We start from the raw sequence: 18,404 nt of genomic DNA on the forward strand, positions 1-18,404 counted from the left end.
CCCTGTGTTTGAGAGACCACTCCAATGAAAAATGTATTTATAGGTCAAGAGGGAGCTATTTCAGTTGACTACGGAGGCTCTCCACCACTGACGGGGACCTCAGGAGAGAGTCCCGTAGCCGCCAATGAGGGGAGGGCGATTGTGTGAGCAGAAGGCTTAGTGTGAGGGTGATATGAGGGTGGTCCGACAGAGATAGGGCTTCTATAGAGGAGGCCTGAATGCAGTTCCATGCAGCACGAGTGACAAGGAAATAATCCAATCGGGCATATGTCTTATGAGCCGCGGAGTAGAACGTATAGTCCCTTTCATCAGGGTGCAAACACCGCAAAGCATCTCTAAGCCCGTAATCATCCAGCCAAGCCCTCCCCACCCCCGAAAGAGCACCTGCGCCACTTGTGCATGAGGAACAGCGATCTACCTGTGCATCCATAACCAAATTCAGGTCCTCTCCTATCACCACCAGAGAGTCAGGTGTGTGCAGTACTTCGGCCAAAGCATTAAGCAGGAATTCCTCTTGGTGAACATTGGGAGAATAGAGGGAGGTTATTGTGATAGTGGTGGACCCTATACAGAGTCGTTCTGCGTGTAATTGCTCCAGAATTTCTGCGACTGTACCCACAACCCAGCCTCTAAAATGCGTGGAAAGCAAGATGGCCACCCCTCCTGTTTTCCGTTTCTCCGAGGACCACAATTGTACCGGGAACGCCCTGTGTTGCATAGGATGTGTTTCACTGTGGAGGAGGTGCATTTCTTAGAGTAGGCACACATCTCCCCGCGTGTTCTCAAGTAAAGATAGCACAGCATTCTTTTGAGTGGGATTATCAAAGCCCTTGACATTATAACTAACAATCTGAACTGTCATCAGTAGGGAAAGGACCGTTAGATGCTATAGTGAAGTTCCCAGAGACCCAGTAAGGAGTGGAGTACTGCAAGGACAAAGGGTATATCTGTAGGCAGGTAAAACTCATCTCAGTGTACATGACTAAAAAGCTCACCATAGGAAGGACCCACCCACCCCCAGAACAGCAAAAAGAACAAACTGCAGACAACCAAAACAGCACATGGTCCAACGTGAAGGTTGGGCAGTATTCAGAGGAGACTGTCAAGGAAGTAAGGGTCATCTGCACCAGGTGAACAAAACCTCCCGTCCTCCCCCACCAGGCCCACAAAAGTGGTAGAAACCCCAGACACATCACCCTCAGTCATTAGCACCCAACAAATCCCTCCCGGTGCCCATCAGGGATCGAAGAACAGCAGAACGTTCCTTGAAGATGGTGTCTGGGTCAGGGAAATGGCTGTCAGCAGTCCAGGCAATCCGAGGACCGCGGTTTCGAGATCTCTGTGAACCCTGAACTGCAGCATCTGGAGGAGAGGGCAACTCGTCGAAGACAACTTCAACACTCTGCAAGCTTCAGAAATGGAAGAGACCTGTATGAGCTTCCCGTCTAGATGGAAAATGAGGCGAAAAGGATGGCCCCAGGCATAAGAAATGTTCTGTGAGCGGAGATGATTTGTTATTGGGTGAACATCTTCTTGAGTGTGCTAGCAGTTAAGTCCTGGAAGAGCTGCAGAGTATGATCCCTGAAATGGAGAGGTTGTATGGAATGTGCCGCTCTGAGAATCTCCACCTTCACTATATAGTTATGAACGCATATCAGGATGTCCACAGGGGGATGATTCGACTGGCGGGGGGGCCAACCCGAATGCATCGATCTATCTTATTGGTGGAATCCGATGAAGAGCCCAAAATCTTGCAGAAGAGATCCTGCACATAACCCACGAGGTCCCCACCCTCCGCCCCCGTAGGGACCGCCCAGATGCGAACATTGTTCCTCCGAGATCTATTCTCCAAATCCTCTGTGTGCGTTTGGAGGTCTAGATGTTGTTCCCTCAGTCTCAGGACTTCTTGTTGAAGCATTGTGATCTCCTCATCCCTTGCCGCCGTGGAGTCTTCCAAGGCAGCAACGGGTTCTCCCAACCGCACCCACATCGCGCCTGACCTCCCAGAGAGCTGCCTGCAAATCTGTCTTGATGGCCAGGATGTCCTCCCTCTGAGAGGCAAAGAGAGACTCCAGAAACTCCCGGGTGACAGCGCTGTCCGGACTGCCCTCCGCCGATGCTGAGCCAGAGCCCGATGTGTCTCCCGCAGCTTTCAGTAGGAGATCCCGCACCGACCTGTCCTTTCTACCTTTAGCGGCAGCCATTGCTGGAACGGCAACCAGCGGGCAATATAGGCAACAGCGCCTGATGCCAGTAGTAGCAGCAAGAAGACCCAGCCATCCCCCTGTCACCACAGCCGCCATTGACTGCTCACACCTCCTGCGATGATATCAGCCAGGCAGCTCCTCTCTAATCCCTAGTAAAACGCTTGCTAAAGAGGATTATCAACCGGGCGGCCCAGGCTGAAATTCTGTTGTGCTGCGATGCTGTGGAATAATGTCCCTCTACTGTACCACTCGGGCCCTCCACAGGCCAGTCCCCAAGAAATCAGCAGGGGGTCGGTCAAACACTCGGGGGGCCAGCAGGCGACCCTCACCGCAAATCCACGGAGACCCCCCTGTGATGTGCACCGTAGGCCTGTAACTGCCACGGGTAGAGGCCTCCTCAGGGCGCAGGAGCGCCTTGTTACACAGCAAACCACAGGTAGGCCTCACGTAGGCTGCAAGCCAACTGCCAGCAGGGGGATAAAGAGACGTGGCTCCCCGCGGGCACAGGAAAACAGAGCGGGCCCTCAACGGGACACTTGCTGGCTTCACGAAGTCCCGGATAGCGCCATCCACCGCCGCAGGCCCGGGGCGGCAATCTCAGCCAGCTGGCGGTATCACGTAGAACAGCGCCGCCTCTTCTGGAGTCAGGATTGGGCGCCTCCGCAGCACTGCACTAAGCCCTGGTGCCCCGCTAGGTCCGGGGCGAGGGCGCGAAATCAGCTCACAGGTCCCCCAGCAGTACAAGGGGCAGGGTGAATCTTGTGCCGTCCGCCGTCAGGGCCGTACCGCCATTTTCCAGCTCCGATGCGCCCTAGCAGGTGCAGCAGTATGGCCGACTCTTCGCCGGAGCCGTGGGCAGCTCAGGGAACTCTCGGGAAGGCTCGTCGCGGGTGGGGAACGCAACCCTGTGCTCTCCACCTCGTCCGCTGGGCAGGTCCAAGTACCACGCATCAGATGTTGGACTAACACATTTCAGTGTGGTTCACCGCATCACCGCACTGAAATTGAAAGTCATGCTTTTGTTGCGCCTCAGGATCAAGCCAGAGTGCTATTAGTTCTCTGTTAGAAACTGAAATCTAGGTTGCAGCGCGCGGTCCGCGCTGCTCGTGCCGGCTTTGGGCGGCTGGCTCAGCTCGTGACTAGGCTTGCTTAGGCAGGCGAGAGCAGAGGCTACAATGTAACAAAGTTTATACACTTCCCCTCGACACCGGTAATCCATTCAGGTTAACTGTGTGACTCACTGTGAGACTCGTCACGTGATGGCACCTCACAGTCCGTGTTAAAATTATGGCCAACAGCTTCTATCAAGAGACATGCTCTCTTTATACATTGGCGGACCAGCTTGGTGCGAGGGGGATATGCGGCAGTCACTGACTAATGTGACAGGCTTGTGCCACATGGCCGGTCCCGTCCCAGTCTAAACAGCCATGGGATTGGTGGTCTCTTACAGGCAGCACTTAGCTGCAGCCGGGCAGCCTCACCTCAGAATTCATGCAGTGGCGCAGCAGGCAAGGAGTAGTCAACTCAACTCCTGGAGGAGCCCGGCTGCAGCCAACTCTGAAGACAGCAGCACCCTGGAGGGAGAGGGTGAGCCTACACCAGCAGCAGGTAATGGAACCCGTGCCCCCACCATGACACTTAATCTTGCTCCACGTGTGCCAGTACTAGCTTCCCCGGTCGGTTTGGTCTTGAATTCTCACAGAGCAGGCCAGCAGCGCAAGTACTCACGCACTCAGCAGGTAATGGGAGCCACTGGGATGAAAGGGTCTGCACTTAGCACCTAACCCCGCAAATGGCTTGATGCCCCACCGGCGCTTCACAGCATATAAATGGCAGTGATCTGCAGCACCACAGAACGTAAGGGACCCTATGTGAGACACCTGCCTGCAACTGGAATCTTTACCCCACGCCCTCCAAAAACACCAGAGAAACCCATACACTCACCCCCCCCCTCCACCCAGCATCCCTGCTTCCATACTTCCCTTCCACAAAGGACTGCCTGGGTACACCCTGTGCCTACTAGGCTGCCGCAGGGGAGTGCGGCCTACACATAAACAAGCTGGAAGGTGAGCCCTAGGAAGCAGTCACCAGGATAGATGCCGCCTCCCTAGGGCCTCAGTCTGTTGGCGCATGCCTAGCGAAGTGACTCCGGCCCCTAGCATCGACAACTTGATACTATTGTAATCAGGGGCAGTGGTAAAGATACTGGTCCAACTTTCAGCATGGCCAGCAGCTTTCTCAATTCAATTCATTATGTCTTTATTTCGAATGAAATTCATAAAAGACTACATACATAATATAACATTTAAAAAACATCCTAAGATAAGCCCCCAATGTAAAAAAGAATGTGTCTCAACCGACATACAATCATTTCATAATAATTAATTCAAAAGGGCTTTCAATTTCTTTGCACGAATTAGCCATGCCCACCCCAAAAATTTGGCTACACAGATCACAAATATTTCAATACGTATATCGCGTAATTTCAACAGGGCTTCACGATTCCCCCCACAGTTCAAGGTTTTGCAAATAGGTTTCAACCATTTCAGTCGAGGCGATCGATATGCTGGGCATGCAAAAAACAGGTGACCAATACTCTCCACCTGGTCAGGGCAAAAAAAACATTTATTACTTGCCCTTTTTGCCCACTTTGCAGTAAAGGAGTTGATCGGCAAAGTCCCCACCCGAAACTGATGGTACAGCTTACGGTCTAGGGTTTTGCAGATCAAGTCCCAATAGGACTCAAGGGACGGTGTTACCTTATGTGTCAAAAAAAGTCCCGTTAAGCTATTGTCTGACGAAAGAGAGATCAGAATAAATTTCCTTGCAGCCCAAAAATGATCTTTGAATTCTTGTTTAGATGGGAACCTAGAGCATTCAGGATGTAACCATAACTCGGGGAGGCCCATTGAATACAAAACTTGTTTTACTTCCCGGAGCCATGGAAATTTATGAGCACCCCACAACAATATGACCTCGCCCAATTCATGAGCGAAAAGACTAAGCTCTGGGGTCGTCCAAAGGCGACGCCAGAATGCAACGAGACAATACTGCGCCATCTCATTCAGAGGTCTACAGCCTAAATCTAAAAGCAATGGTTTTATTGGTGATGATTGTGGAAGCCCCACCAAATTCCGCAAAAACCTATTCTGTGCTGTGGTTAGTGCTGACAAATCTTTGTAACCCCATATGTCCGCTCCATACAGGGTTGCGGCATTAGCCTTGGCCTCATAAATTTTAACCGCTGGTATAATGCGTTTGGTCAAGGATTTTTTTTGCTCCTGAAGTAAACATCCTGTAAGGCGAACAAATTTTAATTTTAAAACCTCCAACTGGGGGCTCCAGGTAAATTGATGGTCAAGAGTCACGCCCAAGTAGGTCATGACCTTGACCTGTTCTATAGGGGCACCATTTAATGTAACTGAACTTTTAATTGATTTGTTTTTATTAAAAACCATGAATTTGGTTTTATCAACGTTGATCTCTAGGTCGTTATTAGTGCAAAACTCAGCAAATTTATTCAGGGCTGCCTGTAACCCGCTCCGGGTTTTAGAAAGGAGCAGGGTGTCGTCGGCGAATATTAACATGGGATATTTCGAACCCCCCAGTAAAGGTGCGTCTGTTTGCACATCACTAAAGAATGTAACCACCTGGTTTATGAACAGGAGAAACAGGGTAGGGGCCAACACGCAACCCTGCCGCACCCCTCGTTGAACTGGGAAGCTGTTGGTCACCTGGCCCTGTTTCCCCCATCTTACCTGGCCGAAATTATCCTCATGTAAGCGCCTGACTAGCTCTAAAAGTTCAGGTGGGAAACCCATGAGTCTGAGTGCTTCCCATAGTTTTGCCCTAGGGACCATGTCGAATGCCGACCTAAGATCAACAAAGGCGGCATAGATGACCCCACCGCCCAGGAAAACCACCTTCCAATACAACATGGTGAGTCGGAACACCTGATCTAAGGTGCTGGTGCCTGATCTAAACCCTGCCTGCATGGGGGAGAGTATGTTGTTCTGCTCAATCCACCCCTGTATTCTTGCCAGGGCCATTCTTGATACAACTTTTTGAATTGTGTCAATCAGGCTGATGGGGCGATAGTTTTTCGGTAAAGACCGATCCCCTTTCTTATAAACTGGAAGTATCTCAGCACCTTTCCAGGACTGCGGAACCCTTGCCCCCGCTGCAATAGAATTTGCTAGAGTTGTGATATATGGAACCCACAGATCAAGGTTCAGTTTAAAAAGATCCGCAGGTATGGCGTCTAAACCTGGGGCTTTACCAGACTGAATAGAACCAAGGGCATGTACAGTTTCTGAGGTACTGAAAATAAGGCTATCCCCAGACGATATTGGTATTATCCCCACTATGGGCTCAATTGCCAGCTCCTGTTCAATGCTTGTATCTTCGAACTGGGTGGAAAAGAATTCAACCCAATCCGTGGCTGAAACATGATTTACAGGGGTTTGGGAATCCGAATCCCTGCCCCACCTAACTATCTCCCAGAATTTTACTTGGTTAGACGACTCACAGGCTTTGAGGAGGTCTAGCCAGTACGAATCGTCCCAGTCCCTCTTAGCTTCCCAAAGGGTCTGTTTATAAGACTGTCTTGCTTTCCTAATGTCAGCGGTTATTCTGGTTTTAACAGCTGCTGTTAATTTGCTATGAGCTTCTCTACAGTTTTTGTTATACCATCTTTTATGTGGGTTAGCCTTCTGAATTTTAGATGGCCTAGTGAGAAGTTTTTTTAAAGCCGCAAAACATTTCTCATGGAGGTCAACAATAATAGATTCTACCCCTCCAATGGGAGAAGAAGCAGTCATCCTATTTCTTGTATCTAGGACCAACTTCTCTATTTGACCAATAAGCTCTAAGTCAGCTAAGACCCTTGACCATTTGACCCGTCTTCTGTTGTCACACAGGACTAGGTCTGATGTTATACAGGCTGTTTCTGCATGGGGGACACCTAGTCCAGGAACCCTAAGCCCCAGGGAGAGAGGATTATGATCACTCTCTGGCCTGGTCTCTATTAGCATATCAGTTACGTGTGACCAGAATTCTATATTGACCAATATATAGTCAATGCGACTTGTACTAATTCCATTATCGAAGGTTGGTTTCCCTACCTTGTCAGACGGACAACGGCCATTCACTGCCCGTAGCCCCCATTCCAAACAGAGCCCCAGCCAGTGAAGGGCAGCCTCCGTTCCCCTAACACCCTTAGTTATAGCTAGCGGGGGGATATTCCAGGCGGTGTCTTCATCAATCCCCACATCCTCAGTTAAACTCAGGATGGGTTCGAATGAGCAGTTCAGATCACCAGCTACTAAGACAAGATGACCAGTTATATACTCATTCAGGAGATGTTCCAGGTCATTAAGAATGGGTTGCTTCCTCCCACCCTGACACCCTCGAGCATAGATGTTAATTAGAACAATATCCTTACAATTGTCCTTGCTCAAGGAAATACAAAGGAGGTCAGCATTGTCCACTAGGATTTCCTTGATACTGAAGCCCAGGGAGTTTCTAATCCATATAGTAAGACCTCCCGAAGCCCTACCCCTGGGGCCCTGTATAGCTGGTTTAAAATAGTTTAGGAAGCCTACCCTAAATAGGGGCTCGATTGACCAGGTTTCCTGGAAGACGATGATATCATGTGTAGTAATAAAATTTACCCAAACGTCGTTATCCAGGCGACCCCTCAATCCTGCTATATTCCATGAGGCCACCTTGATTTCATTAACCGGGCTACTAATAAAAATAGGCTCTAGTTGTCCCTGAACCCCTGTCACAGCCACCTTGATTTCATTAACCGGACTACTGATGAGAATAGGCTCTAGTTGTCCCTGAGCCCCTATCTCACTCAACTGGGTAGTATAAACATGGTCCGATGTTATTTTTTGGCCTTCTCTTGGTATAGAACAATCCACACAGGATACTGGTTGGTTGTTTGTTACAATCGAAATTGATACCACTGACTGTATCGAGGCATCAATCCCCCCGAGTCAGTCAACCTCATCCAGACAACCAAACATATTAGTAGTAGGGACCCCTTGCCACCAGTTTTTTTGGTTTTGCCAACCATTCCTACGCCCCCCCTGTCTAAATTTTTGGACAGTTGACCAAGGCCCTTCTATGTCAAACTGTTGTCGAGGAGGATAGAAAAAGGTGAGGGGTCTAATAACAACAGCAACAGATGGGCCTTCTTCACAAGGGGCCCATGAACAAAGATGCTGTACTGTATGGGGGTCTGCAAATGACACCACTATACAGTCACCATCAATGGATTTGTGCGTAGGGCCAACCCATGGTACTCTGCGCACCATTAATACCCAACTTCTTTGGTGATTAGGGAGCTGTCTATTAGCGTTAAGCCAATGTATGACTTTATTTTTTAACGACCAATGATTCTCTTTAATTTGAGGGTCGAGAGTAGGTACACCAGCTAATACTATGACATAAGAACTAGCCTCGGGTGGTAGGTCAATATACCCACCACGAAAGTTTGAGCGGCTAGATTCATAGAATGGTGATTTTTTATTTGCCCATTGATTAGACTGGTGTACGACAGCTTTTGGCCTAGGTTTAGATGGTACTATATTCTGGGGGGGACAAGCGCTGGGGATAATAGAGTTTGAAGTGGTAACAGCAGTAACACCAACTTTAGTACGGGGTTTTGGTATGGGTTTAAGTCTTGGGGGTGTAGGGGCCGGGGATTCTGACTCCTGTACCTGAGGGGTAAAACCCTCACCCTGAGAAAGCCTAACTTCCATTTGTTTAAGACTAAAGCTCGCCAATGTAACTATAGTCCTATCCATTTCTAACAGGTGGTTTTCCATGCGGGAGAGCCTAAGTTCCAGGGGGGTGAGTAGCTGTTTTAGTGTGTCCCAGACCGTTTAAAAAAATTCCTCATCCCCCCTCCTATCCCCCTCCACCACACTCAACCCACCCTCTATTGACCCTTCCTTGCTCCTTTCTGGGAGAGTTACCACCGGGAGATCAAGCACTACAAGGTTTAAATCAAGGACGGTATCATTACCCGGTAAGGCAATTTTAGTTTTGGCTATTTCTTCCCCTTCTCCAAATGTGCCCAAGGGTCGTCTACTATTAAAAAACTGAGATCTCGCAATTTTTGCCTTTTTGCGAGCATAATTAGATCTATATCTAGCGAGGCATTTCTTCTTTTGTGGGGCAACCTTCTTATGATTTACCACAGTTTTGGGTATAACATTTTTAGATGGGAAGCTTACACCAGCCACAAGGATAGGCGGTGCATGCTCCTCCAGGGGCTTAAAAAGTGGTAATATAGGTTTCAGAGTAGGCTCGGGTAGGGATGTCGCTGGTGGATGATGGATATCTGCCGATGTTAATAAGGGGCGGGGACCTGACATACGCTCTGGGGTTAAAGCTAGAGCAAGGTTACCTAAAGATGATTTCTTGGAGGAAGCTAAAGTAAGGGAGAGTCTTCGGGCAGCTTCTAATTCTAAAGAGACCCTATGCTGCATTTTACTAATCTCCACGTCAATGGCCAAGTTGGTCTTTGTGAGGAAGTCATCTAAGGTCCCATTAGGCTTATTAAGGCCCTTAGCAGTTTTGCTACGTGTACACATAATGAATGTTTAACAAGATACTGTGACACAAGTTAAGTTAATCGCAATAGTCAACAACCAAGGGAAATGGCCCAGCCCAGACCTCTTAGACCTCGAACGGCCTCAAACGGCCCGCTCTTAGCCCGGTCTTCGCCCCGGCCTTAGTCCCGCGCGCGTCCCGCGTTCGCGAGGCTATGACACATTATCAAGGGGAGGAGCAGGAGGGGGCGGGAAGAGAACCAGCTGCGGCCGATCAGCGCCGCTGAGCAGGCTGGTCCTCGCAGTCCCGCCTCCGACCGTGTGTGTGGGCCAAAGAGTCAGCAGCGAGGTCGTGGGTTCTCCAGTGGCCAGGCGAAGTCCAAAAACAATATCCCCAGCAGAATCCTCAAACCACGAGCGGCGCCCGCGCAGCGGGGGCCGCGAGGCGTGGCGTAGTGGCCGGCAAGAAACGGTGTAGCAACTCTGCAGCAACTCCCAGGTAAAGCGAGTAGAGGCTCCCAACCAACACACGCTCCACAAGATTTTATCAGCAGGAGGGGCGGGAAGAGGACCAGCTGCGGCCGATCAGCGCCGCTGAGCAGGCTGGTCCTCGCAGTCCCGCCTCCGACCGTGTGTGTGGGCCAAAGAGTCAGCAGCGAGGTCGTGGGTTCTCCAGTGGCCAGGCGAAGTCCAAAAACAATATCCCCAGCAGAATCCTCAAACCACGAGCGGCGCCCGCGCAGCGGGGGCCGCAAGGCGTGGCGGCCGGCAAGAAACGGTGTAGCAACTCTGCAGCAACTCCCAGGTAAAGCGAGTAGAGGCTCCCAACCAACACACGCTCCACAAGATTTTATCAGCAGGAGGGGCGGGAAGAGGACCAGCTGCGGCCGATCAGCGCCACTGAGCAGGCTGGTCCTCGCAGTCCCGCCTCCGACCGTGTGTGTGGGCCAAAGAGTCAGCAGCGAGGTCGTGGGTTCTCCAGTGGCCAGGCGAAGTCCAAAAACAATATCCCCAGCAGAATCCTCAAACCACGAGCGGCGCCCGCGCAGCGGGGGCCGCAAGGCGTGTCGTAGTGGCCGGCAAGAAACGGTGTAGCAACTCTGCAGCAACTCCCAGGTAAAGCGAGTAGAGGCTCCCAACCAACACACGCTCCACAAGATTTTATCAGCAGGAGGGGCGGGAAGAGGACCAGCTGCGGCCGATCAGCGCCGCTGAGCAGGCTGGTCCTCGCAGTCCCGCCTCCGACCGTGTGTGTGGGCCAAAGAGTCAGCAGCGAGGTCGTGGGTTCTCCAGTGGCCAGGCGAAGTCCAAAAACAATATCCCCAGCAGAATCCTCAAACCACGAGCGGCGCCCGCGCAGCGGGGGCCGCGAGGCGTGGCGTAGTGGCCGGCAAGAAACGGTGTAGCAACTCTGCAGCAACTCCCAGGTAAAGCGAGTAGAGGCTTTGTCACTTACGAGCCTGTTGTTTTTAGTAGGTCTGTGACAGCTGTAGCCTGCTGGTGTGATCTGGTGCCACGGGGTGGGGCAGGCAGTGGTGTGCCAACCTGGGCTGACACCACTCAGCTAAACTCCTCAGTTATCATTTTTATTCGGATTGATTAATGTCTTTGAAATCAACAGCTTTCTGGCTGGCTGTAAAGGCTGCGCCTCACTGTCCTGAGCCTTGCAATTGCCCTGGTCTTTCTGGGGCGGTTTGCGAGTTCTAGGTTAGTGCTCTTCCATAACTGGTGACTTGCAGTAATTTTAGGATCTTCTTAGACTTTCTCTTTCGTGAAATGGGTGTAATTTTTGATATTTATATGCTTCTTTCATCTTTATTACTTGACTTTGCTTTCCAGAAAGTGTAACTCATTGTTGTTGAAATATCACTCATAATTACACTGAAATTATATGAATGTCACACATAGCAATATAAAACCTTGCAAGCTATATTCCCTTCTCTGTCCTTCTCTCTCCCCATGTTTTAATTTACGTCATTCCATCTCTTTGAAAATAAAAATTCCATTCTTTCACTTCGTGTATGTTTCATTTTCATTTATTTCACGTTTCCTTCTTAGTACTACTTGCGATTTGCCTAAATAATAAAAAAAAATGCCATTCTTTCACTCCCAGTCCCTGCCTGCATTAATTTAATTGTCATTGATTTCACCTTTCCTTCTTTGTACTAGTTGGGATTTGCCTGAATAATTAAAAAAAATGCAATTCTTTCACTGCAGTGTTATATAGCGCGAACTAGACTCGAAGAGGACAGACACACATTCTAGCGTCGGTACCGAGACTCGAACCCAGATCCCCAGGTACGAGGTCGAGCGCCCTAGCTGTTAGGCCAACTCCTCTCCTCAGCATAACTCGTTCATTAAGTGAATTTTCATTAATTTCATCTGTCCTTCTTTGAACTAGACAGGATTTGTCTAAAACATAAAAAAGAACATTCTTTCACTCCAACTCCGTGGGTGTATTTATTTAATCTCTCCTTCTTTGTGCCAGTTGCGATTTGGTTGGAAAATAACCATTCCACTGTTTCACTGCGTCTCTGCATTTATTTTTCATTTATTTAAGCTCTCAATCTTTTAACTACTTTTATTTGATTCCTGTCTCTTGTGCAGCTGTGGCTCCAGCATTAGAAAACGAAACGTCAAGTCATTTATAGCGTGTGCTCGGTCTGGTGTCCCGTGAGATCGTGTATCCCTGCACTCAGCCCGAGCAGAGATCGACTGCTTCTGTCTGATCCTGCCCGGGCTGAGTTCATTCTCCGAAGACGGCCGAAGTGGAGGGGATACACGATCCCAGGGGGATACCTGATATTACACAACAACGCCATTCAATACTTGGATGCCGGTGTAATGCTGCTCATCGGATGTTAATAAATCCTGAACCTGCTATATTTCAGCCTCTGGCATATTCTCCTTGGGGGACATCCGGTGCTCCTGGGTATTTAAAGCTTGTCTCAGCCAAACCATTAAACATGATCGCTCTATTATTGCACTTCAGTCCACAGGGAGCCTGCGGTTTACCGTTCCAACCTATCCCCATACAACCCACCTCTTAAACATCACAAACAATTTTAAAAGCATAGCATAATTCTTTTTGCATCTCTCAGGAACACCTGCATCTCTCAGGAACACCTGCGGCTCCTTGACGCTCGCTTCCAGCAAACAGCAGCTCATGCAAGTATTTGCATAGCATGCGCATAAAAGGCTATACTAGTATGGGCAGAAGCACCATCCCAAGAAAACCGTTGTTTCTACATAAATGTTTTTAATTACACCATTTCCGCATCAAAGGATCCAAGCACACTGGTTCTAGTCCTACTTCAGTGTCTATCAGTTCAGGCGTCAGTAGACTGGGCGTATCTATCGCGCCTGCGCACTGGTGCTTTGATAAGAGGGGACCGGAAACTTGAAGGAGAAGTTTGCTGCAGTTTAACCACCGTTAGCTGCAGAAGATTCCCGTTCCGCCAGCGCAAAAATGTCGGGGGCTTCAAACGTTACGACCATGAAAAAGTTGGTGCATCAGCTGCGATTGGAGGCCAGCCTAAATCGTGTGAAGGTGAGAGACACCATTTTCTACGCCTCGGTAACTTGGGAGCAAGGGGAGGGTTTCTGCCCCGCCCTTCGGAAGACTCCGAGACTATCTGTTTACTACTTCTCTCTAACGGAGTCTTAAGGATGGTTCCTGTGTATTGTAGCTGACGAAAAGTACGGGTTGTCAGTGCAGTTCAGTTTATCACTTGCTCTGCTCATGTCAACGTGTGTCCCGTGGTTTTCTCAAACTGTAGCCATACCCGGAAGACCGGTGCTTCCCCTGGCCTCGCTACCCCTAGGAACTTGAAAACTATGGGACATTGGGATATCTCCTTTGCAGTTTTTAGCTCCTCCTTCTGCAGAAGTGTACTTTTTTTGTTTATTTGGTTGCAATCACATACATGCCATCATTTTAGTACAGGAAAGTGGACGATGCCGTCGGCATAAACGCCCGACTCTGGTGCTGGAAACCAGGGTTCGATTCTCAAGGTTGTGTACACATCCTGTGATTGTGGGCAAATCACTTATTCTCCCCGTGCCTGGATGTGTAATGTAAATACGGTGCTCATGTAAAGCGCTCCAGTACCTCCGGGTCGAGTTGGCGCTATATAAAAAATATGCCAAAAAAAACGGTGTTTGGTGGAAATGACAAGCTCTACTACGCACATAAGAACAGCAGGGCTCTGAACGCAACTGGTGTGTGTCCTGGCAACGCGCGCTATCGTTTGTTACTTTCCTCTGGCCGTTACATTTGTACATGGGTCCTCAGAGAGTACGAGTCGCCTGGAAGTCTTTGGTGCTCCAGTGACAATGGAAATATATCTGCCCATCATTGTCACACTCCTTGCACAAATCTTCCAGCTACGGTGTCGACCGCGCTAGCCATTTATTTCATGGATCTGTATGAATTGAGGAATATGTTTTCAAAGAGCGAAGAAAGTGAAACTTCTGCTTAGCGTCAGCAGGAGATGGCAGAACCGTGCATTTTCTTCACTGAAATGAGTTATGCGCTCTCTATGTGCTGGCGCACTTGTGGCTGCCTAACTCCAACACAGTCAGTCTTGTGCCATGGTGCTGGTGTGTCCAGATTGCTTTTGTGTAGGGAGGGGTGTCTTCCTGCATTAAAACCTCCGATAATGTTAGGTTATTTCCTCATGTGTGTGCATACATGCCAACCGTCCCGATTCAGGCGGGAGACTACCGATTTTTCAAGCCAAAAATGGCTTTATTTTAGCTGTCTCCCACCTGAAATTGCATTTTCTACAATAGAAGTCAATGGGGAATTTTCATTCTCCCGATTTTTTTTATTTCAGATCTCCCACGTCCCTGTCCTAAAATGTTGGCATGTGTGTGCTGCAGAGTGCAGCGCACTTGCAGTAAGGAAATAGTGAGACAGGCACACAATTTTGGTGCAAATCAGTGTTTACACGCATATGGATTTGTCAGAATCCATTGATTGATGCAGGTGAACACTTATGCACCCGCCATAGACCGCCTACCAGGCACAGAGTAAAGCAAGGCAGCACAATGTGTTTTTTTTTTTTTCAACAAAGCTACGAAAATAGTAATTTGTATTGCTTTAGGTTGCTTTAAGAATATCAATTAGGATGTTTTGGTCTGCTTTGCATTACAACTATTATGAAAATCCGAGGCAAAACCTTTGAAAATCTGGGTCTATAATGTGAACACAGGTCCATCATAGTGGGAGGTCATGCAAATGCTTAAATTATGGCACACGGATTAAAAACCCTTATTTGGCCCTGAATTGTGTTCTGTTCATCACAGAACAGCCTTTTCCACCTTTTGCAGAATGCAACTTTACAGTGCGATATCAAAATAGCTCCAGAATGTTTATTAACTGGAATGGCTACGTTGGACCTCTTTGTGCAAAGCCCTTTTCGGACTGATGTTCACAATCCTCATTACTACAACAGTTGGTGCCGAAATCTCCTTCTCGAAGTGTAATTAGAATAGATCAGACTGGTTGATTTATTAAGTTCCTCCTTTTAAACCTTTTTGCTAAATGGTGTATATTGAAATAACGACTGCAGGGTTTCACACTTGTTACTGCTTCTGTTTGTATTCACCTTTTTCTTTGCTCGCGACCCACATACCTTATTGTGCTTTTGTACTTCTCTTTATCCTTGCACTTTCTTGTGACTGGACTAGATACATAACTGTGCGTAAACTAAGGCCTGCGTTTACTGTTTTGCATGAGTAGAACCTGCGGATATTAATATAATTACTTACTATTTTTACATTTAGAAGCTTTGTCAGCTGTCATAATTCACTGGTTTGTTTCTTATTTATATTTTTCTTCCGCCCACTACAGCATACACCATTGGACAATGGGTCAGCCCTCTTCAGCCATTAGCTAACTTCACTAAGAGTGACAGTATTCTGCTCTTTGACAAGGAGCACATCCATAAACAAAGTAGCTTCCTTGAGTGGCAAGCACAGCCACAGCAAAGTGTTGTTTTTCAGACCAAAGGTGTGTGTGTGTGTGTGTGTTTAGCCAAGGTTTTTCAAAAATATTGATGAGTGCTGGCAGCTCGCCCAACAAAATGTTTTACAAAACCTATGACAAACAAGACAGTTGCCAATGCCAGACCGATTGGCTTCGGCAATGCTGGTTTTCCTTCATCTTGTGTTTAAGTTTACACGCCTCATAGCTAACGTGGAATGTTGGAATCCTCTGCCAAATTAACGGAGTCTGTCATTAGCAATACTAACTCATGATGCCTCATAATTGAAGTCCTGCTAATACAATTGTTACAGTGGAGATGTGTTGCACATCCTCTAAAGACAGGATTCAGTAGTATATTACAATTTGAAGAGTTACAAAGCAAAGGTGATAACTGGTACTGGTGCTCTTACAACAAAACATCCATCTACCAAAAGGTGTCATAGTGTATGTCAGAAGCCACCACTACATAACTAGATATGCAAAACGTTACAGCACAGAGAAAGAAATACTATTTCCAAGTCCTACGTACGGCTCAGCCCTACTAGGAAAGTCAGCTGAATAACAACTAACGATCCTACCTTCCTGTCCCAGCCATTTTCTTAAACCATTTTGGAACTTATTGCCTTCAAACCTAACAGGACGTCTGACATCCTTGCTTTTTTACTCGACACCGGTACTAACCTACTTCACTGATTGATTGATTGATTGTGAACACACCTTCAGCCACAAACATTAAATCTACTTCTTCCTTCGACATCAACCTTTCTATACGTTCTGTGATCTACTGCAAGTTTTTTTTTTTTTTATAAAAGCTTTGCCAAAGTCATTGGGATGAAACGTGTTTGCTGTTTCCTGTTTATGTGGAACAAACGTTTGTGTTAATAACTTTGAATTAGCATGTCTTTCTGTGTGCTCCAATGTTTTGGTTATCACCTCAAAGAAATTTAAACACACCTTCTTTGTTCATTCTCTACTTAAAATTTAAACTAATCCCAAATAAAAGACACACAATTTGACTCAACTCCATAACTGCTGCACCCCTCCCCACTTTCCCTTCCAACCCCCCTTACCTCCTCCGTGCTGAGCCCTTCTTTGGCTATTTGGGGTAGTTCGAACTTGGGCCTCCATAACTTTTTGTCCACATTAGGTATCAATGCTAGATTTGCATCCACTTTTTTCTCCCCAGCATTCTGTGGATTTTAAAGGTATCCAGGGTTTGTGAACTCCCCAGGTGGGGACCAAGAAAGAAGGTAAAATATGAGGGCTTTTTTAAATATAGAAAAAAAACTACTCTGGATAAGTGTCTCTACCCCTCCCTTTCCTAAAAATGGCCTCAACAAACTATATCCTGTTCTAAAGTTACCATCTTCCCAGCTTTCAAGAACATGTAGAGCTGATTCAAGGGTATTGACCATGGTTTGATGCGTTTCTGTCATGGACACATGGCAGCCACTCAAGTGGGGCAGCGTTTTTATCGGATTATGTGGAGTAACGCTGCGTGGTAGGAGTTTTGTGGATTCCGGAGGTTTCCATCACCTAATTGTTAGGAAAAATAATGATTTCAGGTTAAGTTTGAGGTTTGCAGGGCATTGTTAAAAACCTTGTGGGATCCATGCAAGACACACCACCCTGGAATCCCCTGTTTGTCTAGTCTTCAACAATGTCTGTGGTTCGTAGGTTTGCATGGATTGTGCCACAACACTGCCTCAAATACCGCAGTTACTACTATTGTGTATCTCTCAACATAATGCTCTAGGGTATTTTGTGTTGTGGTCTCGTGGCCCACCCACACAAGTGAAGTGCTGTTCTTATCTGGGGATGTGTGGGAACTCAGTGTGGTAGGAAATTTGTGGCTCTCTGCAGATTCCAGAACTTTCCATCACAGAAATGTGAGGAATAAGTGTTTCTTACCAAAGTTTGATGTTTGCAAGGGCTTCTAGGTAAAATTAACTAGTGAGAGCTACACAAAGCACCCCTTAACTCCCTTGGTTGTCTAGTTAAAAAAAAAAAAATGTGCAGGTTTACCTAAGTGCCGGCTGCGCTAGGGCCTAAAATCCACAGCTACCCACATTGCAAAAAAAAGTCAGTATTCAGTGAAAAACTGATGCATCTATATTGCTTTTGAAGGCCTGGCCTGTTCTGGGCACTAGGCCTAACCAAACAAGTGAAGAGCATTTGTATTGGGAAGCTTGGGGGGGGAAAAAACGGAGTGTTAGAAAATTTGTTGATCCTTACTGATTCCAGAACTTTGTAACAGAAATTTGAGCAAAATGTGTGTGTTTTTAGCTAAAACTAGCAGCCCGTCCTGACTTTGTCCGGGAAGGCTTTGCGAGGTGAAAGGTACTCACCAGCATCGTGCACCCCGGGCACGGGCACTCCAGTAGCATTCTTGCACCCCTTTGCATTTGGATGTGGACGCTACTCCCCGCGCTCGTGGTACATTTTTGTTATTAATATAGCCTTTCCTTAAACAATAATGGTCCCTGTGTAGCAGCCACATGGATGTCATTGAATGTATTCATGGCCTCCCATTTCTATGCACCTCACCTGCCTCTGCCATCCTCCTTTTTCTCCCAATGCACCCCCTCCAGAGTGTAGGACCCTTCATCATTGTGCTTACCCAACACAAAAGCCAAGCGG

The 18,404-nt window shown here is 47.8% G+C and overlaps 1 protein-coding gene across 1 annotated transcript in view; it reads left to right on the forward strand.

Moving 5' to 3' along the window:
* The first annotated feature begins 13,127 nt into the window (after window positions 1–13,127).
* The window catches only part of GNG5 (G protein subunit gamma 5), a 63,996-nt gene continuing 58,719 nt past the window's right edge, over window positions 13,128–18,404 (forward strand). Inside the window, exon 1 of the mRNA XM_078659273.1 lies at window positions 13,128–13,322. Coding sequence (XP_078515399.1) covers window positions 13,242–13,322 — 81 coding nt within the window. The 5' untranslated portion in view covers window positions 13,128–13,241. The remainder of the gene's footprint in view (window positions 13,323–18,404) is intronic.

This window comes from Lissotriton helveticus, chromosome 1_1 (assembly GCF_964261635.1).
Source record: "Lissotriton helveticus chromosome 1_1, aLisHel1.1, whole genome shotgun sequence".
Lineage (NCBI taxonomy): Eukaryota > Metazoa > Chordata > Amphibia > Caudata > Salamandridae > Lissotriton > Lissotriton helveticus.